The following is a 21,085-nucleotide window of genomic DNA, read 5'->3' on the forward strand; positions in this document are numbered from 1 at the left end:
CTCCCCAACTCCACCCCAGGCCGTGGAGACTTCTGGGGCAAAGCCCTAGATTCTTCATTTTAGAACAAAACTGTGGCCTTGAAATGGTAATTTGAGAAACTCTGCCCTAGACTTTCTGACAAAGACCCATTTTGATATCAAATGAGAGGAGTCAGTCCTCCCCTTGGAAAATAAATTAAAATTAAAACTCTACAGAGCGCTCTCAGATCAGGACAGGCTCAGGTAGAGTGACGTGATAACCACAGGACAGATTTGGCCAAGCGGACACTACTAATCTCCTCTCTTTGGAATTGCCTTAATTACCTCCACAGAAACCAGAGAATTAGAAAGAGATCATCTAGACCTAAATAAACTCAGTCGTTTTACAGGACAAGAATCTGTAGGTGTTTCTTCTTTGTTTGGGAGTACGTGAGAAACATCTGAAGACCTTAATCTTTTCCCGAGCATAAAATTTCTTGATAGATAGGGAAAGTAAGCCCTAGAATTGACACCTGAAGGTTTTTTCAGACTCTCTTTGAGTTCTTCTCCTTCTTCATTTTTTTAAGAATAAAATATTAAAAGTAATATTTGTATGAGTGTAAGAGACTAGACCACATGTATTTTTCTCTTTGCAGTAATCTGTTTGAAGTCCTTCTATCCACTTTTCCAAAACTAGTGCTGCTAAACTGGTCTGTTGTTATGCTTAGAGAAAGTGGCCACGTTCCAGTTGCAGAAGGATTATCTTTTGGGGCATGGATGGCGATTGGAGATAGTTGTATATCAGCAATTCCAACCACTGACCCAATCTGGGGTGGGGCCAGAAATTCATGGTGGCTACATTCTCAGAATAAGAGAAAATACGAGGCTAGTGTTCCTGATGACAGTGGGTTCTTCCTGCAGAATTTCAATTAACAAGTAGCAATCGCCTAGACCTGGTTGTTTCGAATAGGAACCATCCAGTAAAACGCAAGAACTCTAGTCTTGATAAAGCACATCATTTGATTCTGAATCCTTGGGACGTAAATGGTCTTCCTAAATACCCTTCTTTTAAGTATCAGCTGATTTCAACTTGGGGTTTTCTTTTGTTCTGGTTTTGGTTGGTTCTCTTTTCTGTTTTGCCTACTGGTGTTTTCTTGCGGTCCCGTACGATCTTTTCTCTGCTTTGTGCCTGGGTCCTTCTTTGACATGGTGGGCTTCTACCGACGTTCTCCCCAACAAAGAGGAGAAGATTTCTCCAAAGTCATCTTCCAAGCATAGTGTCTTCCCCTGCTGTCTGGCAGGAGCACGTCCCTAGGGCCTGCCATCTCTTGGACCTGATGAATTATAACCACGCCGCGTCCATCTGCGTGGATCGAGACCACTTCCTGTGCCCACTGAGCTTGCAATCAGTTGACGTGATGACTCCTTTTCTCTCTCTTGTTTATCTGGGCACAGGACGTCGTCATCGAATGGACCGATTCTCCAGACTTCTTCGTATGGGCCTTGCCACTTTGCCAGGAGCTTGTTCTCGGTGTTGTTCGGAAGGAGGAGCGCCCTATTCACCTGCTGAAACTCTCGAGCATCTTTATTGAACTCTCTAGCTGGGGTCTACAGGTCCCAGGCCAGATTTCCAGCTATAAATCACAGAACCAGGTCTAGTCACCCCCCCGTGTCCTAGAGCCTGCCTAGCAGGCTGTCTTGTTCAGCCAGGCCTCCCTCCTGAGAGCCTGTGAGGCCAAGATGCCTTTGGGTTCCTACCTTTCTGTGATCTTTCCCCTGGGAAAAAAGTCCAGACAGGTGTGAGGGAGATTCCTCCTTGTAGAATAATAGGGACGACAAAATAGCATTCTATGCTTTTGTCTACATCTCAAGTGTACCTCAGAAACATAGATTTCAGTCCTCTGTCTTGAAAATAGTATATTTTACCCTTCCCTCAACAAGGATCACGTCAAGTTGTTATCTAGGATCATAAGAACTCCACCTTTTAAGGTTGCAAAAAGAGAAATAACCCAGAGGGAACCCTGGGATTGTCACTTAATGATAATGTGCATGTTCTACAAAGACTACCCATATCCGAACTGAGAAGGAGGATCTTTGGCCCAGCTGATTAAGCCTTGTAGGCAGGAGGGGCCTCTCGGGCCGACTGCTTTCCTGTGCATCTGGCCAAGGGAGTCTATATAATGACAGCTAGGGCTCAGGCAGTTTCTCTCTCTGTCACATTGGCATCAGGCAAGTTATAAACATCTCATAAGGATCAAGTTGAAACCAAAAAAAAAAAACTTAGACACAGTATATTGTCTACTTGGTGAGATACTTTTTTACTCAAAATTAATAAATGGTCAACTCTGTTATCCAAAGATAAACTGTGCCTGTCATGGGTTATCTTTAAGAGGCATTTTAATCAAAGGCTGGCTTCCTCCTCCCCCTGATGCTGCCATGCCCATGATTTCCAGGGTGGAAATCCTGCCCTTGGTGGTATGGGCTCAGGGAAAAGCACATCCATTTGTAACACTATGCTCAAGATAAAAGAAGGCAGTCACAAAAGTTATCTGAACAGTGTGGTAGTTATTGAGACCAACTTTTATCTGGAACAGGTAGGTGCTCAGTGAGGATCTGAGCACATGTATGACACTGCGCTCCAAGGTCAAAAGATCTAGACTCACTGGAACAACAAAGAAACCCACACAAAATAAGTAGCAACACTAGGTTGTGTGTATGCACAACCAACAGTCCTAGGCTCTATGCTAATTACATGAGACTTCAGAGAAGAGAAATCAGTTAGAAAAGGGATCCATGAAAGCAGGCAGGGGGTATGGAGGGTCTGGAAAGATGGGTAGGAGTTGATTAAACAAACAAAGAGGAGAGTGTAACAAGGAAGACAAAAACATGAGAAATATTCAGACATGGTTTCAGATTATCTGGGTCACCATGTTCTAAATTAAAAAGCTGATTGTTTTATAAGATTTTATGGCTAAATTTTAGTACTGGAATAGCTCAACCAAGTTTTTTAATTGCTCTCACTGCTTGTCCCCATGTCATCATCTTGGAACCTGTGAAAGCTCAGATCCTTCATGACTGAGCTGTAGGATTAGGCTCAGGGCGAGCATGTACACAAGAATGACTTTGACAGATGGGATTGCTAACCAACCCTGATGTGGAAAGGTCCAGCCATCTTTGGTTGGGCTTTACAGTTACTGAGGCACAAATTCCAGGCTGCCTAAGATGGGAGCCTTGTAGCCATCTGTTCTTTCAGTCTCTTCAGGTTTTTCTGAATCTTAAGAGTATTCACCGTGGCCTAATAGAGGCAGTAAGATCTCAAGATTTGGTTATTAGAAATTCTTGACTAATAATCTCTGTCCTTCCAAGGAATTTATGGATTTGGAAAATCTGAATATAGGATCTATAATGATAAGCTAAACATATTGTTCGCCCTGGTTGCAGAGGCCAAGTGGATGAGGGAATCGAAGGGGTTGGAACTAGAGAGCACACAGAATAACAGGCTGTTTTCTGTCCTCAGAGAAGATAGACTCAAAAGAAATGGGAGAAACTCAACTAAATGAGGATGTAGTTTAAATTCAAGGAATAATATACTAATAAAATAAATAGCTAAAAATACAGCATATTGAAGAAGAAAACAGTGTCATCTGCTGATCGTATATGGGACATACTCCTTTACTAGAGATCGTGTCATTGTGGCCTGAGCCATTTATAGGATGCATGGAATTCTTTGGTTCTTGGGTCTCTGGATGGGGGAGGGAGGGGTCAGAGCAGCTCTTAACACTGACATCTCTGGGCTCCTTCTCTTTAAGCATGGCTGGCCCAAGAGAATGCTCTATGCATATCATGGTTCAGTTAATGTCTTTAGAAATGTTCTTATTCAGAGGTGGGGCAAAGGGGAGAATGACCTTCTGGTTTGACTTTAAGTGGCAAAAGCTTTTGGAGCATTGACTGTCAAGTCCAAATCTGCAACCAATACTAGAGAGCATCAGGTTATCGATTATATGCACCGGTTTCATCCTTAATGTCTGGAAGGCACAGCCTTTAGTGCCTGGCTTCTTGGGGATGGGAAAGGAGATGTGAGTTAGTCAATACATGTGGTTTTGAAGTGCTGGAAAGAAGGAGCTCCCTGAGACATTGGTTCCCCCAATAGTGGCCATGGGGGTGGGGGGTGCTGCCTGGGAACAAGGAACGTGGGAAGAGCCGCCACGAGCAGATTCTGCTGGGGCAAGTTGTCTGAGAGCAATCAAGAGTGGTGCAAAGTCAGGGGTAGCCATTGCACTGTGGATTGTGGCCAGGCTCTCTTAAAGACTACTTGTGTTATTTTTTATAGATTAGGGCTTAAAGTGTTGACTTTCCTGTTTTCAGCCATGACACTATTTCATGCTTGTAAAGAACACTAGAAATTTTCATTACATGTACTGGACACTTACAGATGTGCTGGAATAAAATAATCCAGAGTTAGATCCAATGAAAGGAAGCTTTAGGTGACATTTGTATTTATATTAAACTATGTATTATTTCATTCATTTCCATTGCTTACAATTACAATTGCTTGCCCTCAGACTTGACTCAAAAGTCCTGCCTACTGTTTAAAAAAATTTTAATATGTTGGCTAGAATGCTATATTCCTATTTTTAGTCTTCACATAGAACACTAATTCTTTGTGCATTTAGACGTGTCAATATTTGCCTTCCAGGTGCCAGGATTGCTGAGTATTCCCAACTGTACGACCAGATTGTATTCCGAGAGACTCCCCTTAAAACTCAGAAGGATGACTGGGCCAACTCTCTAGAACCTTCCATCTCCAGACCTGCATCACCCTCCCTGTCCCAGCACGGTAGCAAAGACTGGCTTTTGCATTCAACCTATAGTAATGGAGAACTAGCAGATTTCTGTCCCCGGCCAGAGCAAGACTTGAAGTTGAAATATTCCACTTTAGAGATTCATGCAAGAAGTACTCCCAGACAGTTGTCCCCGGCTTGCTCTGTGCCTTCTCTCCAGACCTGTGACCCTTTGCCAGGCCCCTTGCAGAGACACAGTGTGGTGATAAATCAGCCCAACAAAGAGAACTCAGGTCACAGCCATGTCTACAACTCCCTGGGTCGGCAAGGAATCAGCTCTAAAGCTCAGCCTTATAGCAGGTCTCATTCGTCTTCCTCTATCCTGATAAACAAATCCATGGACTCCATCGACTACTCCAGTGGCACGGGAAAGAAGCAGCCGCTGTCCTCACACCTGAGTCCCAGGTGTGAGAGCCGCCAGGATCTGTCACCAGACACGTGCCAGCAGCGCCCTGGAAAACGCCCAGATCTCACGCTCCAAGACTCACAGAAAGTTCTGGTAGTAAATAGAAATTTGCCCATAAGTGCCCAAATAGCGACTCAGAACTATTTTTCCAATTTCAAAGAGACTGAAGGAGATGAAGATGACTATGTGGAAATCAAGTCAGAAGAAGATGAGTCAGAGTTAGAACTATCTCACAGTCGTAGAAGGAAATCCGACCCAAAGATCATGGATGCCGATTTTCCCCAAAAAGTCTGCAGCCACAACACATCTCACTCTTTGAGAAGTCCTTGCACTCCGAAAAGGCCAATAAACAGCACACTCGATCTTCCGCCATATCTGGCAACATACAACGCACCTGACAAACTGGACGACTATCTTTGGAGGGAGCCATCTCCCAATCAGCAAAATATCGTTCAGTCTTTAAGGGAGAAATTTCAGTGTCTCAGCTCAAGCAGCTTTGCCTAAGGTTCTCAATAGCAGCTGCCTGAATTGACTTCTTACTAGGCTCATAAATTACAGATACTGATGAAGTGTTTTATCTGTACCAGATTAAAGCGATTTTGTAATAACTGGAGGTGTACAATGTACTTTCTTTTCCAGCACAACTTTCTGAAGTGGCCAGCGAAATGGCCTGGACTGTACTGTACCAGACACCAGCACCAGGTAACAGTGTGTTTTCTGGCGCTGATTGTCTTCGGGTTTCATGTAAGTCAGTCTTAACTTGAAAATTTTTAGGCATTTCATTGTTGTTGTTTTGGTTTTATTGAACATGATGGCCATGATACACATTTTTTCCATATCCTGACAATAATGCCTGGACTTTAAGAAATGTGATGATCCTCTAGTATTATCTAGAAGCCATGAGTAGTTTTTCCGTAGGACTCACGACAGCGAGGAGGCTTTTTCACGTGTTTTAAAAGGAAAGTAAACTCACGCTGTCTAAAGGATTAAACTTGTATCTGGCATAAGCCAGAGATGTCTAATTAGAAATTGTCTACGGTGTCCATTTTAGGGTTATATGCTGATATTCCTAATCAGTGCTTTGTGATGCAAAAAAAAATGTGACTTTTGAAAATTAGAATATAGCAGAACCAATTTGTTATTAGCAAAAATCCTCACCAGACTTCCTAGACAAATCCTGGGCGATGTGCCGCTCATCATGCTTACGTTATGATTTCTGGGGCGAAATGAAAGATTCCCTTAGGGTCTTAAAGAAAATCACGGTTGATAAAATTGACTAACCATTATTATTAGAAAAGATGGGATAACACCTGGGAACAACTTGATTATCTCCTGGTTTTCTAGGTGAACAAGAAAAAACAAAACAAAATACCTTCCACACCATTGTACATACCCATCTTTGATCAACCCCAAGTAAACCATAGCTAAAATAGAATGTAGAGCTTTAAAGCTATACCCTCTCCAGGGCAGTTTTTCTCCCTGTACCTGCCTGAGTTTTGGATATGGCCAAAGGACCTCCACCCAAGCTCTGATTTTCTTTTCTGTTCCAGACGTAACATGAGACTTGCTTTTCATTACTTCAAAACATGGGAGAGACCAGCATCTTTGGCTACTAAGTTTTAACTAACAGCATCTTCCTTTTATATTGTAATTACAGTCTTTAAAGAGCAGTTCATTGTGATTTTAACATGCCTATCCTTTTGGAAGGGAACAGAAAAACAAAAGCCAGACCCTGTGAGTAAAAAAAGAAAATCAAAGAACCTGGAAAAAAAAAAAAAGGCAGATGGATTGCTGCTTTATAGACACTCCATTTCATTGAAGATGCCAGTTAATGCAGCAAAAATGTTTACTCAAGGAGTAGCATTTGTATTCTCATTTTAAGCAGTTTTACATTCTGCGAACCCTCCCCCCACACTCAGTTTCCATTCTGAAAGATGACAATATGTGTCATGACAAGGGATACAGGCTTTTCATTTAAAGGTAAGCAGAAATATTGAATCAGTGACATCTTATTATAATTCTTTTTCCTCTTTTTTTTAAAGTCCTATGCCTCTTCTTCTTAACTGTAAGACATAAAGTGCTTCCATCCTTATTTTACTCATATGATTGCAATATGGAGAACACTCTGACCATAAGGTCTGCAAGCGTTTCAAGTATGAGGCAAGAGGTACCTATTAGTAAATAACAAAAAAATATTCAACCCAAGTTTCTTGCTTCTCCAAACTACTCTTTCTTCTTGAAGCTCAAAAAAATCAGTCAGGATTGAATAGCAGGGTTCTTGGAAACATTCCTTCTTCCGTTGCCTTTATTTAAACTTGATATGAATTTTCAGAATTACACCTTATCAGAAAAAACAAGAACCAAAAGTGTGTTCTTAGATTTACTAGATTATTTGTCACCTAAATCATCCTGTCCCAAGAATTCAGTTTCCCATTTTTGCTTTTTAGTTTATATGACCCAACTTCTATATTATCCATATTGTCACCGGGTCTTCAACCCAGAAACTATGAATTCTTCATGCCAGTGTCTTTTTCTTGTTGCACAGCTTTGATGTCACCTGTAGGGATAGACCATCCCCAAGCCCCTACCCCAGTGTGTCTTACTGTACCAAATGTCCACGTGGGTGTCCTTAGGATCTAGGACAAATTGTAGTGTCATATGTTGCCAGTAACTTCTGTTGGCCAGGACACAGTTTCTGAGAGTTGTGTGTGTGTGTGTGTATAATCATGTCTGTATTTTTCCTCAAAGTCATTGATTAAATGCTTTTGTTTACTTTGTTTTGGAGGTGGGGTGGGGATGTATATAATTGGGGGTAAAATGTTATATGTACTTTTAAAAGCATTGATCTTATTCAGTCCATGAACTGAAGGCTCAATTTTTTTTTAATGAGATCACTTTTCACCTACTCTGTTCTTTGTGGGGGAAAAAATGCATCTAGGAAAACATAGTTTAAATACTGTATATAAGGATAAAAATTAGTAATGCCCATTATTTAATAAAGTTTGTAAAGTACAAAGAAAATTGCAGTGTGAATCAATGTGTTTACTCTAACAGGGTCAAGATTTTTGCAAGCTGGATTCAGCTAGAATACTCGATGAGCAGGGCAGAAAGTAGTTCAAGGTGGCAGGAATATACTATGTTGCAGTGGCCTGAGAACATTTTCTACATTTTAAGATTACTTTTGAAATAATTGGCTTAGTGTCTGGGATGGTTTCTTTTTTCTCAATAGCAGCTATGTTAGATTAATCACTAGATGATTGTGTGTGTGTGTGTGTGTGTGTGTATGCATGCATGTGAAATGAAAAATCCAGATTTGGTAATCAGAGACTTCATTTGCAAAGAGTTTTGCAGGAGGGGAACGGACTGTTGTAATAGAGCAAGAGGATGGTTGCAATAGGGAGAATCCTCTGACTATAAGGTCTGCAAGAGTCTCGAGGGTTAGGAAAAAAGGGTCTCTCTTTTACAGGGAACTGTAAACAAGACTAGAAAAAACTGGGTATAGGGAAGTGAAGAAATAGGGCAAAAAGTCATAAGAGAGTAGATTAAGAGAAGGCTTTTGCTGAGGCTGGCCTGTTCCCAGGAGGGTCCTGAGAAGGGGCTGCGTGTTGGCTAAGGCTGTGGGTGGGCTAAAGTTCAGGGGTCTGGTGGAAGTGGAGAATGTTAACCCAAAGTTTGGTTAAGGAGTATTTTGTTCCAAGCAATCAGTAGGGACAAGCAGTTCAGCTCTCGATTTACGAGGTGAATGGAAATCTGGAGACCTTGCCCTAGGTGATCTCCAGGGCTAATGTGAGACTTAGCTCAGTCACGTGGGGAAGCGGTTCCTCACGATTCTTTATTGTAACACAAAGTGTGGGCAGATTTCTCAACCTTCCCTGTGTCCCAGGATCACTCAACTGGAGTAAAGTTCAACATTATCAATTTTCTGTAGGTAACAGAAGACACACAATTTTGTCATTGAATTGAAAAATAGCGTAAAAGTTTTCTGGGCACAAATTAAGGTTGTGTTTTTTTTTTTTCCCCCATGTAACTTCATGTTCTGAATTTTCTTTGATAGACAACAATTTTACAGGGGAAAAAAAAGCATGCTAATATAAAGTCATTATTATGGACATGTTCAAAAGCAATTCCATTTCCAAATAAAAGCATGAAATCTACCCAGGTTATAATGAAAATATAGATAGGTTGCCTAACTTTCCTCAAACAGAGGAAAGTGGCCTTGGGGAATTTCTTTTGAATGTTTTAAAGCGTAGAGTTTCTAAACTTCCCACTGACTGAACTACCTTTTCTTATTCCACCTTGAGGTTGAAAATAGATGGGGTTTGCTATAGGTCCTAAAGTTCAAATTAGAGAAGCAAACGACAGTAGAAAAACTGTGCCCTGTGGAAATTCCATGTATAAATTCCTAGGGAAGAGAAAACAAAACAGTTTTAAAAATCAGCAGGTTTGCAGAGTTAGTAGAGAATATACAAACAGCAAGAAATTCTAAGACAGTCAAGAAAAAAAATCCAAGCGAATAAAAAGTTATTACAGCAATGTAAACATACCTGGCGAATGGATGAACAATATTTAGTCACAATATTGCATTCACTGAATACAGATCTACCAGAAATGTGTTAGAATTCTACTGTGAAGGTATGTGTGTATGAGAAATGATGGAAGGATACTAAATCCTCAAGTTTTATAAGAAGTCATCAGATAATAAAAGAAATACATAAAATTGTGAAGTCAAACAATTGCAATTTAAGTATATATTTAGAAAAATCAAATTTAATAACAAAAGGAAAGGAAGTTAAAGTGGTTGCTGCTCATAAGGTACCTAGCATGGGCCGGGGAAAGTCAGGGAGTTGCTATTTTTCATTATGAACTAATAATTTGACATAAAAATATGTCACTTTGATAAAAATAAATATTTTTAAAAGAAAAAATCAGGTTTGCAATGAACTATAAATATATGTGAAATCTGAATATTAATAACATTTGTCCATTATGTTGCCTTTGATTTAAAAAATCAGAGCCAGATATTTCTGTATCCTAAACAGCAAATTTTACCAATATATCAAGAGCTAACATTTGTCTATCTGAATAGTCTATCTACACTCAATTCTATCAGCCAGAAAGGAATTATAATAAAAGGAACCTCTTCAACTTTTTGCTAATTTGCATCTGTCTCTATTTTAACTTAAACTTTGTCATACGGATAAGACCAAGAGCCTTTTCCTGCATGCTTTTTCAAAGCTTTTATTAAAAAGAAAAAAGTATGAGCACATAAGCATTTCCCCATATTTAGTATTTCATATTTTTCTTTCCCTACAAGTAATTGAGAATAACATAATGTGTAGTTTTGCTGCATTGAAAAGGTTAATGAATATAAATACAAGTTATAATTGTACAATAAATCTATATAACTGTAAAGTAATAACGTTTGAGATTTTTTGGTTTACAGCATATTTGAACTCTTGCAGGAGACCAAAAGTTTCTTTTTATGGAAGACTATTCTAAATGTTAGCATTAGTGCAGTTACTCTCCTTGGACCCCTTAAGGTGGAGATGTTTTTCACCTGCTCTGCATGGAACCTGACAAAATGTTGGTGTGTAATAACCGTGTAACAAGAGACACAAAGTAAAAACAGCAGCAGCTAAGATGAATTCACAGCACTCTTGGAAATCCACCTTCATCTCCAACTTATTTGGTGTTCCTATAAGGTAAGTCTGTGGCATTTTGGAAAGACTCTTTTTCATCTTTTGGCTGATAGAAAGAAGACATTTAAGTGAGATTTGAAACTAGGAAATCTAAATGGTCACACAAGTATGGGTTTATCACACCTTTCTCTGAGATTCCATTTAGAGCCAAATGCCTTTCCCAGCAACAGTTTCTGTGCTATAAGGAGTACATAGCCCAACCTAGGCTGGGATTGTAGGGCTGAAGTCGGGTCAAGAGGAGGGAAGAGTCCCAGAAGGCTGAGATTCTGGCAAAAGGCAAATTTGGCTATCTTGCAACTTTGGTGAGTGCCCATAAAGTCAAGTTTACATCTGTGCATCCAGGAAAAACAGCAAAGCTTTATGTTACCGACTTACAATGCATTCTTAATATGGAAGGAAGAGAAGCATGTGATTAGTTTCACATCATCGCTTCTAAAACCATCTTTATTCCACTCAACATAAAAGAACAGGGCTTGGGTAGTAATGACATCACCTGCCCCATGGGGCAAATACAAGCCCCCAAATGACCTCGTGTTTGTGTCCCTATGTACAGCTCCCCAGATTTCTCACTGACTCATCTCAGCAAGGCCCAAAGGTACAGGTTCCTTCTTCCATCAACCAGTGACATTTTTTTTTCATGCAAGAACTTATTTATATTTGTAGTGTTAATTGGTGGGAAACATGAATCTATACAACCCATTTTAATTATGTCACCTTCAATAAGGTAACATTACTTATAGACCCACTAGTGAAGTGCCTTCACTTCTCTCTATTCCCTTAAAATTAAGTTCAACCTCATTAGCTAACTGTTCACCCATCTCAAGCTTTTGTAGGTCCACTATATTCTATATAATAAGCCTCTGATTTTACCTTTATTAAGGTCATAAAAGTGAAATCATACAGTATCTGTCCTTTCGTGTCTGGCTTATTTCACTCAGCATTATGTTCTCAGGACTCATCTGTTTCGTCATGTAGTTCAGGATGTCATTTTTGTCTTTACTGCTGCATAATATTCCATCATATGTATATACAACATTTTGCTAATCCATCTCATCTGCTGATGGACACTTGGATTGTTTCTATCTTTTGGCAATTGTGAATAATGCTACTATGAACATTGGTGTGAAAATCTCTATTTGTGTCACTGCTTTCAGCTCTTCTGGGTATATACCAAGCAGTGGTATTGCCGGGTCATAGAGCAACTCAAGTCTGAGGAACCACCAGACTGTCTTCCATAGTGGCTGTACCATTATACATTCCCACCAGCCGTGCATACATGTCCCAATTTCTTGACATCCTCCCCAACATTTATAGTTTCCTGTTTATTTAATAACAGCCATTCTTCTAGGTGTGAGGTGGTATCTCATTGTAATCTTGATTTGCATTTCCCTTATAGCTGATGAGAATGAGCATCTCTCTTCATGTGCTCTTAGCCATCTGTATTTGCTCTTCAGAAAAATGTCTATTCTTATCTCTAGCCCACTTTATAATTGGGTTGTTTGTTCTTTTGTTGTTGAGTTGTATGATTTCTTTATGTAAACCTTTATCCGATGTGTGATTTCCAAATATTTTCTCCCATTGAGTTGCTGCCTCTTCACCTTTTTGGCAATGTCTTTTGAGGTACAAAAGCATTTGGTTTTGAGGTATTCCCATTTATCTTTTTTTTTTTTCTAATTTTGTGCTTGTGCTTTGGGGGTAAAAATTAGGAAGCTACTTCTTATTACTAGGTCTTGAAGATGTTTCCCTACATTTTCTTCTAAGAGCTTTGTGGTACTGGTTCTTATTTTCAGGTGTTTGACCCAATTTGAGTTAATTTTTGTATAGGGTGTAAGGTGAGGGTCCTCTTTCATTCTTCTGGCTATTGATATCCAGTTCTCCCATGCCCATTTATTGAAAAGACTATTTTGTCTCAGTTGAGTGGAATTGGGGGCCTTATTAAAGATCAATTTACCATAGATTTGGTGTTCTATTTCTGCACTCCCTATTTTATTCCATTGGTCAACACTTTTATCTTTGTGCCAGGAGCATGCTGTTTTGATCATTGTGGCCTTAATAATTAGTTTTTAAATTGGGGAGTGTTAATCCTCCCACGTTGTTCTTCTTTTTTAGGATATTTTAGCTATTCGGGTCTCTTTCCCCTCCAAATGAATTTGATAATTAGCTTTTCCAAGTCTTCAAAGTAAGTTGTTGGAATTTTGATTGGTACAGTGTTAGGTCTGTAGATCAATTTGTGTAGAATCGACAGCTCAACCACATTTAACCTTCCTATTCATGAGCATGGAATGTCTTTCCACCTATTAAGATCTTTGATTTCTTTTAGCAACATTATGTAGTTCTTTGTGTACAAGTCCTTTACATCCCTAGTTAAGTTCATTCCTAGATACTTAATTCTTTTAGTTGCTATTTTGAATGGAATTTTTTCCTTTGTTGAATTCTCAGGTCATTGCTTGTGTATAGAAACATTACTGATTTTTGCACATTAATTTTATAACATGCCACCTTGTTGAATTTGTGTATGAGCTCAGCTAACTTTATTGTAGATTTCTCAGGATTTTCCAAGTATAGTATCATGTCATCTGCAAATAATGAAGGTTTTAATTCTTCCTTTCCATTTTGGATGCCTTTATTTCTTTTTCCTGCCTGATTACTCTAGCTAGAACTTCTACTACAATGTTGAATGACAGAGGGCATCCTTGTCTCATTCCCAATCTTAAGGGGAAAGCTTTCAGTCTCTCCATTGAGTACAATTCTGGCTACCAGTTTTTCATATATGCCCTTTATCATATTGAGGAAGTTAACTTTGATTTCTACCTTTTGAAGAGTTTTTATCAGAAAAGGATGTTGAATTTTGTCAAGTGCTTTTTCAGCATCAATCGAGATGATCGTATAATTTTTCACTTTCAATTTGAAAAGTTTGAGCAGGATTGGTGTTAGTTCTTTTTGGAATGTTTGATAAAATTGCTCCCATGAAGCCATCTGGCCCTGGGCTTTTCTTTGGAGGAAGATTTTTGATGACTGAATCTCTTTACTTGTGATTGGTTTGTTGAGATCTTCTGTTTCTTCTTGAGTAAATGTAGCTTGTTTATGTGTTTCCAGAAATTTGTCCATTTGATCTAAGCTAGCATATAGTTGTTCATAGTATCCCCTTATGACTTCTTTTATATTTCTTTAGGGTCTGTGATAATGACCCCCTTCTCATTTTTTATTTTGTTTATTTGCATCCTCTCTCTTTTTTTCTTTGTTGGCCTCACTAGTGACCCATCGATTTTTATTGATTTTCTCAAAGAATCAATCTTTGGTTTTATTGATTCTATTGTTCTTTTGTTTCCCCATTCATTTAACTCAGGTTTAATCTTTATTTCTCTTCTTCTCTCTGCTTTGGGGTTAGTTTGCTGTTCTTTCTCAAGTTCCTCCAGGTGAGCAGTTAAGTCCTTGATTTTTGTGCTTTCTTCTTTTTTAATATAGGCATTTAGGGCAATAAATTTCCCTCTCAGCACAGCCTTTGCTGCATCCCATAAGTTCTGATATGTTGTATTCTCATTTTCATTCGTTTCCAGATAGATACTGATTTCTCTAGTAATTTCTTCTTTGACCCACTCATTGTTTAAGAGTATGTAAAGACTATGTGATTGTGAAAACCTTGTGTCTGATGCTTCTTTTATCTACGATATTGACAGATGAGTAAAAAATATGGATTAAAAAATAAATAAATAATAGGGGGAACAAAGGTTAAAATAAATTTAGCAGCTTGAAATACTAGTGAACAATGAAAGGGAGTGGTAAGGGGTATAGAAAAAAATAGGGGTAACAAAGGTTAAAATCTATTGAGTAGATGGAAATAGTAGTCGTCAATGAGAGGGAGGGTGTTCTAGTTTGCTAGCAGCCAGAATGCAATATACCGGAAATGGAATGGCCTTTAAAAGGGGGAATTTAATGAGTTGCTGGTTTACAGTTCTAAGGCTGAGAAAATGTCCCAATTAAAACAAGTCTATAGAAATGTCCAATCTAAGGCATCCAGGGAAAGATACCTTGGTTCAAGAAGGCCGATGAAGTTTAGGGTTTCTCTCTCAAGTGGAAGGCATGTGGTGAACACAGTCAGGGCTTCTCTCTCAGCTGGAAGGGCACATGGCGAACATGGCGTCGTCATCTGCTAGTTTTCTCTCCTGGCTTCTGGTTTCTTGACACTCTCTGGGAGGCATTTTCCTTCTTCATCTCCAAAGGTTGCTGGCTCATGGACTCTCTGCATCTCATGGCTACATTGTTCTGCTCCCTCTGAATCTCTCATTCTCCAAAATATTTCCTCTTTTATAGGACTCCAATAAACCAATCAAGATCCATCCAAATGGGTGGAGACATGTCATCCTTTAATCCAGTTTAACAACCACTCTTGACTAAATCACATCATCCAGGGAGATGATCTGATTACAGTTTCAAACATGCAGCATTGAATAGAGATTATTCCACCTTTACAAAATGATATTTTGATTAAAACATGGCTTTTCTAGGGGGCATACTTCCTTTCAAACCAGCCCAGAGGGGTAAGGGGTATGGTATGTGTGAGTTTTTTCTCTTCTCTTTTTATTCCTTTTTCTGGAGTGATGCAAATGTCCTAAAAAATTTATGATCATGGTGATGAATATACTACTGTGTGATGATATTGTGAGCCTTTGACTGTATACCATACACATAATGTTTGTATGTTAAGAATGTTCATGCTTGTATGTTGTTTTGGTTTGACAATACAAAGTATTAAAATTTTAAAAAGATAGAAGAAAGTATGTTATTTAATCTTCATATATTTGTGACAGTTCTTGTTCTTTGGTGGTTATTGACTTCCAGTGCCATTCCATTCTGATCAAAGAAAGTGCTTTGAATAACTTCAAGGTTTTTAGATGTATAAAGGCCTGTTTTGTGCCCCAGAATATGATCTACCCTGGAGAATATTCCATGAGCACTAGAGAAGAATGCACATCCTGAGGTTTTGGGGGGTAATGACCTATATATATCTATATCTGTTAGATCTAATTCATTTTTCAAATAGTTTCAGTTCTCTGTTTCTTTGCTGATCCTCTGTCTGGTTCTCCTATTTATAAAGAGAGTAGTGTATTGAAGTCTCCTACTATTATTGTTGAAATATCTATTGCTCCCTTCAGCTTTGCCAATGTCTACCTCAGGTACTTTGGAGCTCCTTGATTAGGAGCATAGACATTTATGACTGTTATATCTTCTTGGTTAATTGTCCCTTTTACTAATATATAGTGTCCTTCGTTGTCTCTTATCATGTCTTTATATTTAAAGTCTATTTTGTCTCATATTAGTATAGCTACTACTGTTTTCTTTTGGTTACAGCTTACTTGGAACATCTTCTGTGCTTTCACTTTCAGTCTATTTGTAATTTTGTGTCTAAGATGAGTCTCTTGCAAACAGCATATCCATTAACATTCAAAGTTATTACTATGAAGGTATTTCTTGAATCCACCATCTTATCCTTTAGATTTTATTTGTCAGATCTATATATTCTTTTCCATCTTTCTCTTGTTATCCTTTAAGTTACCCTTACTGGTACTCTTCAATTCTGTGCCCTTCTCCAGCCCTGCCTCTCCTGTCTTGTTTTTTTTTCAGCCGGCAGAACTCTCTTTAGTATTTCTTGCAGGGCTGGTCTCCTGTTGCAAAATTCTCTCAGCGTTTGTTTGTCTGTGAAAATTTTAATCTCTCCCTCAGTTTTGAAGGACAATTCGGCTGGGCACAGAATTCTTGGCTGGAAGTCTTTCTCATTCAGGATCTTAAATATATCAAGAGGCAAGTGCCTTCTTGCCTCCATAGTGCCAGTTGAGTAGTCTGAACTCAGTTTTACATGGTTTCCCGTGTATGTAGTAGATTGCTTATCTCTTGCCGTTTTCAGGATTTTCTGCTTCTCTTCAACATTTTGCAGACTGATTGGTATGTGTCTTGGGTTAGGCCTATTTGGATTTATTCTATTTTGAGTTTTTTTGGCTCCTTTGAGTAGCATATTTATGTCTTTTATAAAGGTTGGGAAGTTTCCCCCCATTATATCCTCTTCCTAGCCCTTTACTCTTCTCTTCTCCTTCTGGGATACTTATGATTCTTATATTTGTATGCTTTGTTTCCCTAAGATCCACTTCAAATTTTTCCATCTTTTTGCCCTTTGCTCTTCTCTGCATCCATAATCAGTTGTTCTTTCCCCTCGTTCACTCATTCTTTCTTCTGCCTCTTCAAATCTGCTGTGTGTGTCTCTAGTATATTTTTATTTGGCCTACAGCATCTTTAATCTCTGTGATATCTGCTATTTTCCTACTTATTCTTTCAAATTCCTCTTTATGCTCTTCTAGTGTCTTCTTGATCTCCTTTATGTCATTAGCCATCCCACTGATTTTATTTAGTAGATTATGTGAACATCTTTGATTAGCTGTTCCAAAGTCTCCTGTGTTTTAATTTTGTCATTAGACTGGGCTGTATCTATCTGCATCTTCAAATGGTTAGTCATCTTCTCTTGTCTTCGCAGCATGTAAATATCTTGATAGGGTTTCTTTGGAAGTTTATTTCCTTCAGTAGTCTAAAGCTTTGTATTTGGGGGACAGGTATGGGGCAGGATGTGTGGTGTGGGGAGGGGCACAACAGTGCAGTGATGCATTGCAGTGCAGGAATAGGCACAAGTTGGGGATGCTATGCTGGTGCCTGTGAGTATGAGGTGCAGGTTGCAGGGTTGTGGAGGTGTGGTACAGGGTCCGTGTGGATGAGGTGCAGCTCAGGCAGGCTTTGGAAAGCAGGAGTAGGATGCAGCATGGGGGACACAAGTAGGGTGCAGCAGGAGGCATACAGGGGTGCTGCGTGGATGTGCTGGGGCTAGTATGTGGCAGGATGTGGGTGGGCACGTGGAACGTGTGGGTCATAGGTGTCAGGGTGTGGGATACAAGGCACAGTAATTGGAGCACAGGGAGGCATGGCATAGGTGTGTCCTTGTGTAGGGGAGGGGTTCAGGGGGAGCCGGGATACAGATGCGCAAGTGTGTAGGGGCAGGGCACAGGTCACGGAGGTTGTGGAATGTGTGTCAGGGATGGGTGATGTCGGTGGGCAGGTGCAGGGGTGGGGGTAGGGGTGCATGTGTATGCAGGGTGGGGGCTATTGGCACAGATGCACATGAGAGCACCTGCCAGGTATGGGAGAAGGGCAGTCGTGCTCGGGGGTGGTGCAATGGTGTTCATGTGTGCAGGGTAGGGGCAGTGTGGTGCAGGGGTCAAGAGTCAATACACAGATATGAGGGAAGGATGTGACCGTGTCTGTGCGGGGGTGGGGGGTGGGGAGGTGGGGGGTTTGGGAGCAGGGCCCCGGTGTGCGCATGCACAGAGCTCAGGGGATTGGCTTGTGTGGACTGGGGGTAGGTGTGGCAGGGATGTTCAGGTCAGCGCTTGCCCAAAGCTGAGGCAGCATGAGGTGAGTGGGCATGTGCGCATGCATGTGTCTGGGGGGCTGGATGCTGATATGCACATGTGCACTGCTCAGGGAGGGCAGAGCAGGGTCGCAGGACTATATGGATAGGTGAGGGTGTGGCCAGTATATGAAGGTGAGCACCAGCAGCCCTGATGTGCAGGTGACCACCTGCAGGGGACAGAGAGGAGGAGGTGGGTTCGAAGGGCTGGGCGTCGGTTTGTGGGTCTCAGGAGGGATGGGGCAAGACTGTGTACTTGCATGGGAGAGGTGGGTTGGCCTGGGACAGGCTTGTGTGCATCTTCTGGGTGTGGGGCAGGGATGCATGGGGATGGGGGTCGGGGAGAGGGTGCCTGGGGGCGGGTGACAGGGTTCAGGTATGCGGAGCTTGGGGAAAGCATGGGTCACGGGGTAAGGGCAGTGCACGTCAGGTTAACGCTGTCAAGGAATGTGGCTTGGCTTATTTCCTTATCCCATCTCCCTGTCCATACACTCCTGAGGGTTCTGGGCCTCCATGTGGAAAGGGGCGCATTACGCTGTTTGCACTAGGCGACTGGTCTCTGGTTCTCTGCATCTCAATTCTTTTGCTTTTTCAACCAGGGCCTCCCTATGTAGTGTAGAAGACCCTCCCACATCACTTACACCCTTGAATCACACTCCTGGTTGTTTTTCTGACACTTCTCTAACTGCTCCTTGGAGCAGGGGTGAACTCAACTTATCCTATTTTTCCATCTTCCTGGAACTCCCAACCAGTTAAATCTTAAAGAAGTTTCACATTAAAATCCAGAATTCCAGATTTTTAAAAAATGGTCTGGTCTGTTTGGGCAAGATTCCAGCAAGGAAACTCTGTAAGATCTATGGAGGGGATTTGAAGGTAAAAATCTATCTCCTGTCTCCTGTCTCCTCTTTCTCTCTCCCTCCCTCTCTCTCTCTCACTCTCTCACTCTCTCACTCTCTCACTCTCTCTTCCCTTGTATCTGCTTTCTAGTTTCGACTAACTTCCAGCCTCTTCCCATCTGGACTTCTCAGACTCTCAGGCTTCCAGTTTCTTAGTTATTTTAGGTCTCCAATAATATGCATTAAGACCACCCTGATTCAAGTGGTTGCACGTTAACTAAACTAACTTCTTCAGAAGGTCCTACTTACACAAGAGCTCATACCCACAGGAATGCAAATTGAGATTAAGAACATGTCCCTCATGGGGTACATAATTCAACCTACCACAGTGCCATACAATATTATTTTTAGAAAGTATTACCCAATATTGTTAAGGATGGAGAAAGATGGTTACTCCCAATTAAATGAGAATGAAATTGGTATAACAATTTCAGAAATAAATTTGGTAATTAGATCAATAACATTCATAATTCATAACCTTTCACCTAGTAATTATAATTCTAGGGATTTATTCTAAGAAACCTATATTAAATGTTTTTTATTCTAAAACCTGTTGTGCTGGCTTGAAAATACTATTAAAAAAAATATTATGGGGCCGTGCAATAGTGGCTCAACAGCCGCATTCTCGCCCATCATGCTGGAGACCTGGGTTCAATTCCCGGTTGCCTGCCCATGCAAATAAAAACATGATGGCTCAGAAAAGCCACTTTAATCCTGATCCAATCTTGTGGGAACAGCCATTTCTTTTAATCCTGATTCAATACTGTAGGGTGGACACTTCTGATTAGATTATCTCCACAGAGATGTGGCGTACTCAATTGTGGGTGTGACCTTTAAATTAGATGAGATGTGACTCCACTCATTCAGCATAGGTCTTGATTAGTTTACTGGAATCCTTTAAAGAGGAAACATTTTGGAGAAAGTTCAGAGCTGGCAGAGAGAGCAGATGTAGACACTTAGAGAACAGTTGCTTCAGAGAACAGAGACACAGATGTTTGGAGATGCTGGGACCCAACAGAAATTGCCATGCACCTTCCCATGAGATGTTAAACAAGCCAGAACCTTGGGAGAGCCAAGAGAAACCAAGAGATGAAAGCCAGCCCCAGAGAAGCAAAGCAAGGGACCCCCACAGGAACAGAGGCTGAAAGCAATGGAGCATAAGAGCAAGGGACCAACAGATGCCAGCCACATACCTTCCCAGCTAACAGAGGCGTTCCTGACCCATCAGCCTTTCTTGAATTAAGGTATCTTTCCCTGATGCCTTAGTTTGGACATTTTCATAGGCTTAAAACTACAAACTTGTAACCTATTAAATTCCCCTTATATAGGCCTTTCCATTTCTGGTATATTGCATTCCATCATCTTATTATTCTAACATCTCATAAATGTTTTTATTCTAAGATAACTTATCTTAGATGACGTCTGCACCAAATGTCTCCCTGCATGGTCTCACCTTTGGAACCAAACACTGGTTGGTAAAATGTGGATTTACAGACATGTGTTGGTGTGTGTACTGCCCATGTCCCTCAAGGTCAACCTGCAAAAGTCCCCTTGGGGGAATAGGGAGAAGTATGGACCCATGAAGGGCTGCCTTCCCCTCTTGAACTTGAGGGCTGGATTGTAGGAGAATGAATTGCTTATTATTGAAGCCATTTAAGGATTTTCAGTTGCTTCCAGCCAAACCCACACCTATCCAACTTAAACACTCCCTCAATTTTTCTCCTATTCGTATGCTTTTTCCTCCTCTCTCTTTGTGGACTTGTCTACTTCTGCTGTTTTCTTGTTTGTGTTTTCCAGTGGTGTTCTAGGTCCTCCTGAACACTTCCATACATTCTCTC

The 21,085-nt window shown here is 40.5% G+C and overlaps 1 protein-coding gene across 6 annotated transcripts in view; it reads left to right on the plus strand.

Annotated features, from left to right (window-relative positions):
* PLEKHG1 (pleckstrin homology and RhoGEF domain containing G1) overlaps nucleotides 1-8,212 on the plus strand; it is a 248,201-nt gene extending 239,989 nt beyond the window's left edge. For all 6 annotated transcript variants that reach the window (XM_077149263.1, XM_077149261.1, XM_077149266.1 and 3 more), the window contains one exon: nucleotides 4,655-8,212. In XM_077149263.1, the coding sequence (XP_077005378.1) occupies nucleotides 4,655-5,709 (1,055 nt within the window). In that variant the 3' untranslated portion in view covers nucleotides 5,710-8,212. The remainder of the gene's footprint in view (nucleotides 1-4,654) is intronic.
* The last annotated feature ends 12,873 nt before the right edge of the window (nucleotides 8,213-21,085 follow it).

Source organism: Tamandua tetradactyla, chromosome 2 (assembly GCF_023851605.1).
Source record: "Tamandua tetradactyla isolate mTamTet1 chromosome 2, mTamTet1.pri, whole genome shotgun sequence".
Taxonomy (NCBI): Eukaryota; Metazoa; Chordata; class Mammalia; order Pilosa; family Myrmecophagidae; genus Tamandua; species Tamandua tetradactyla.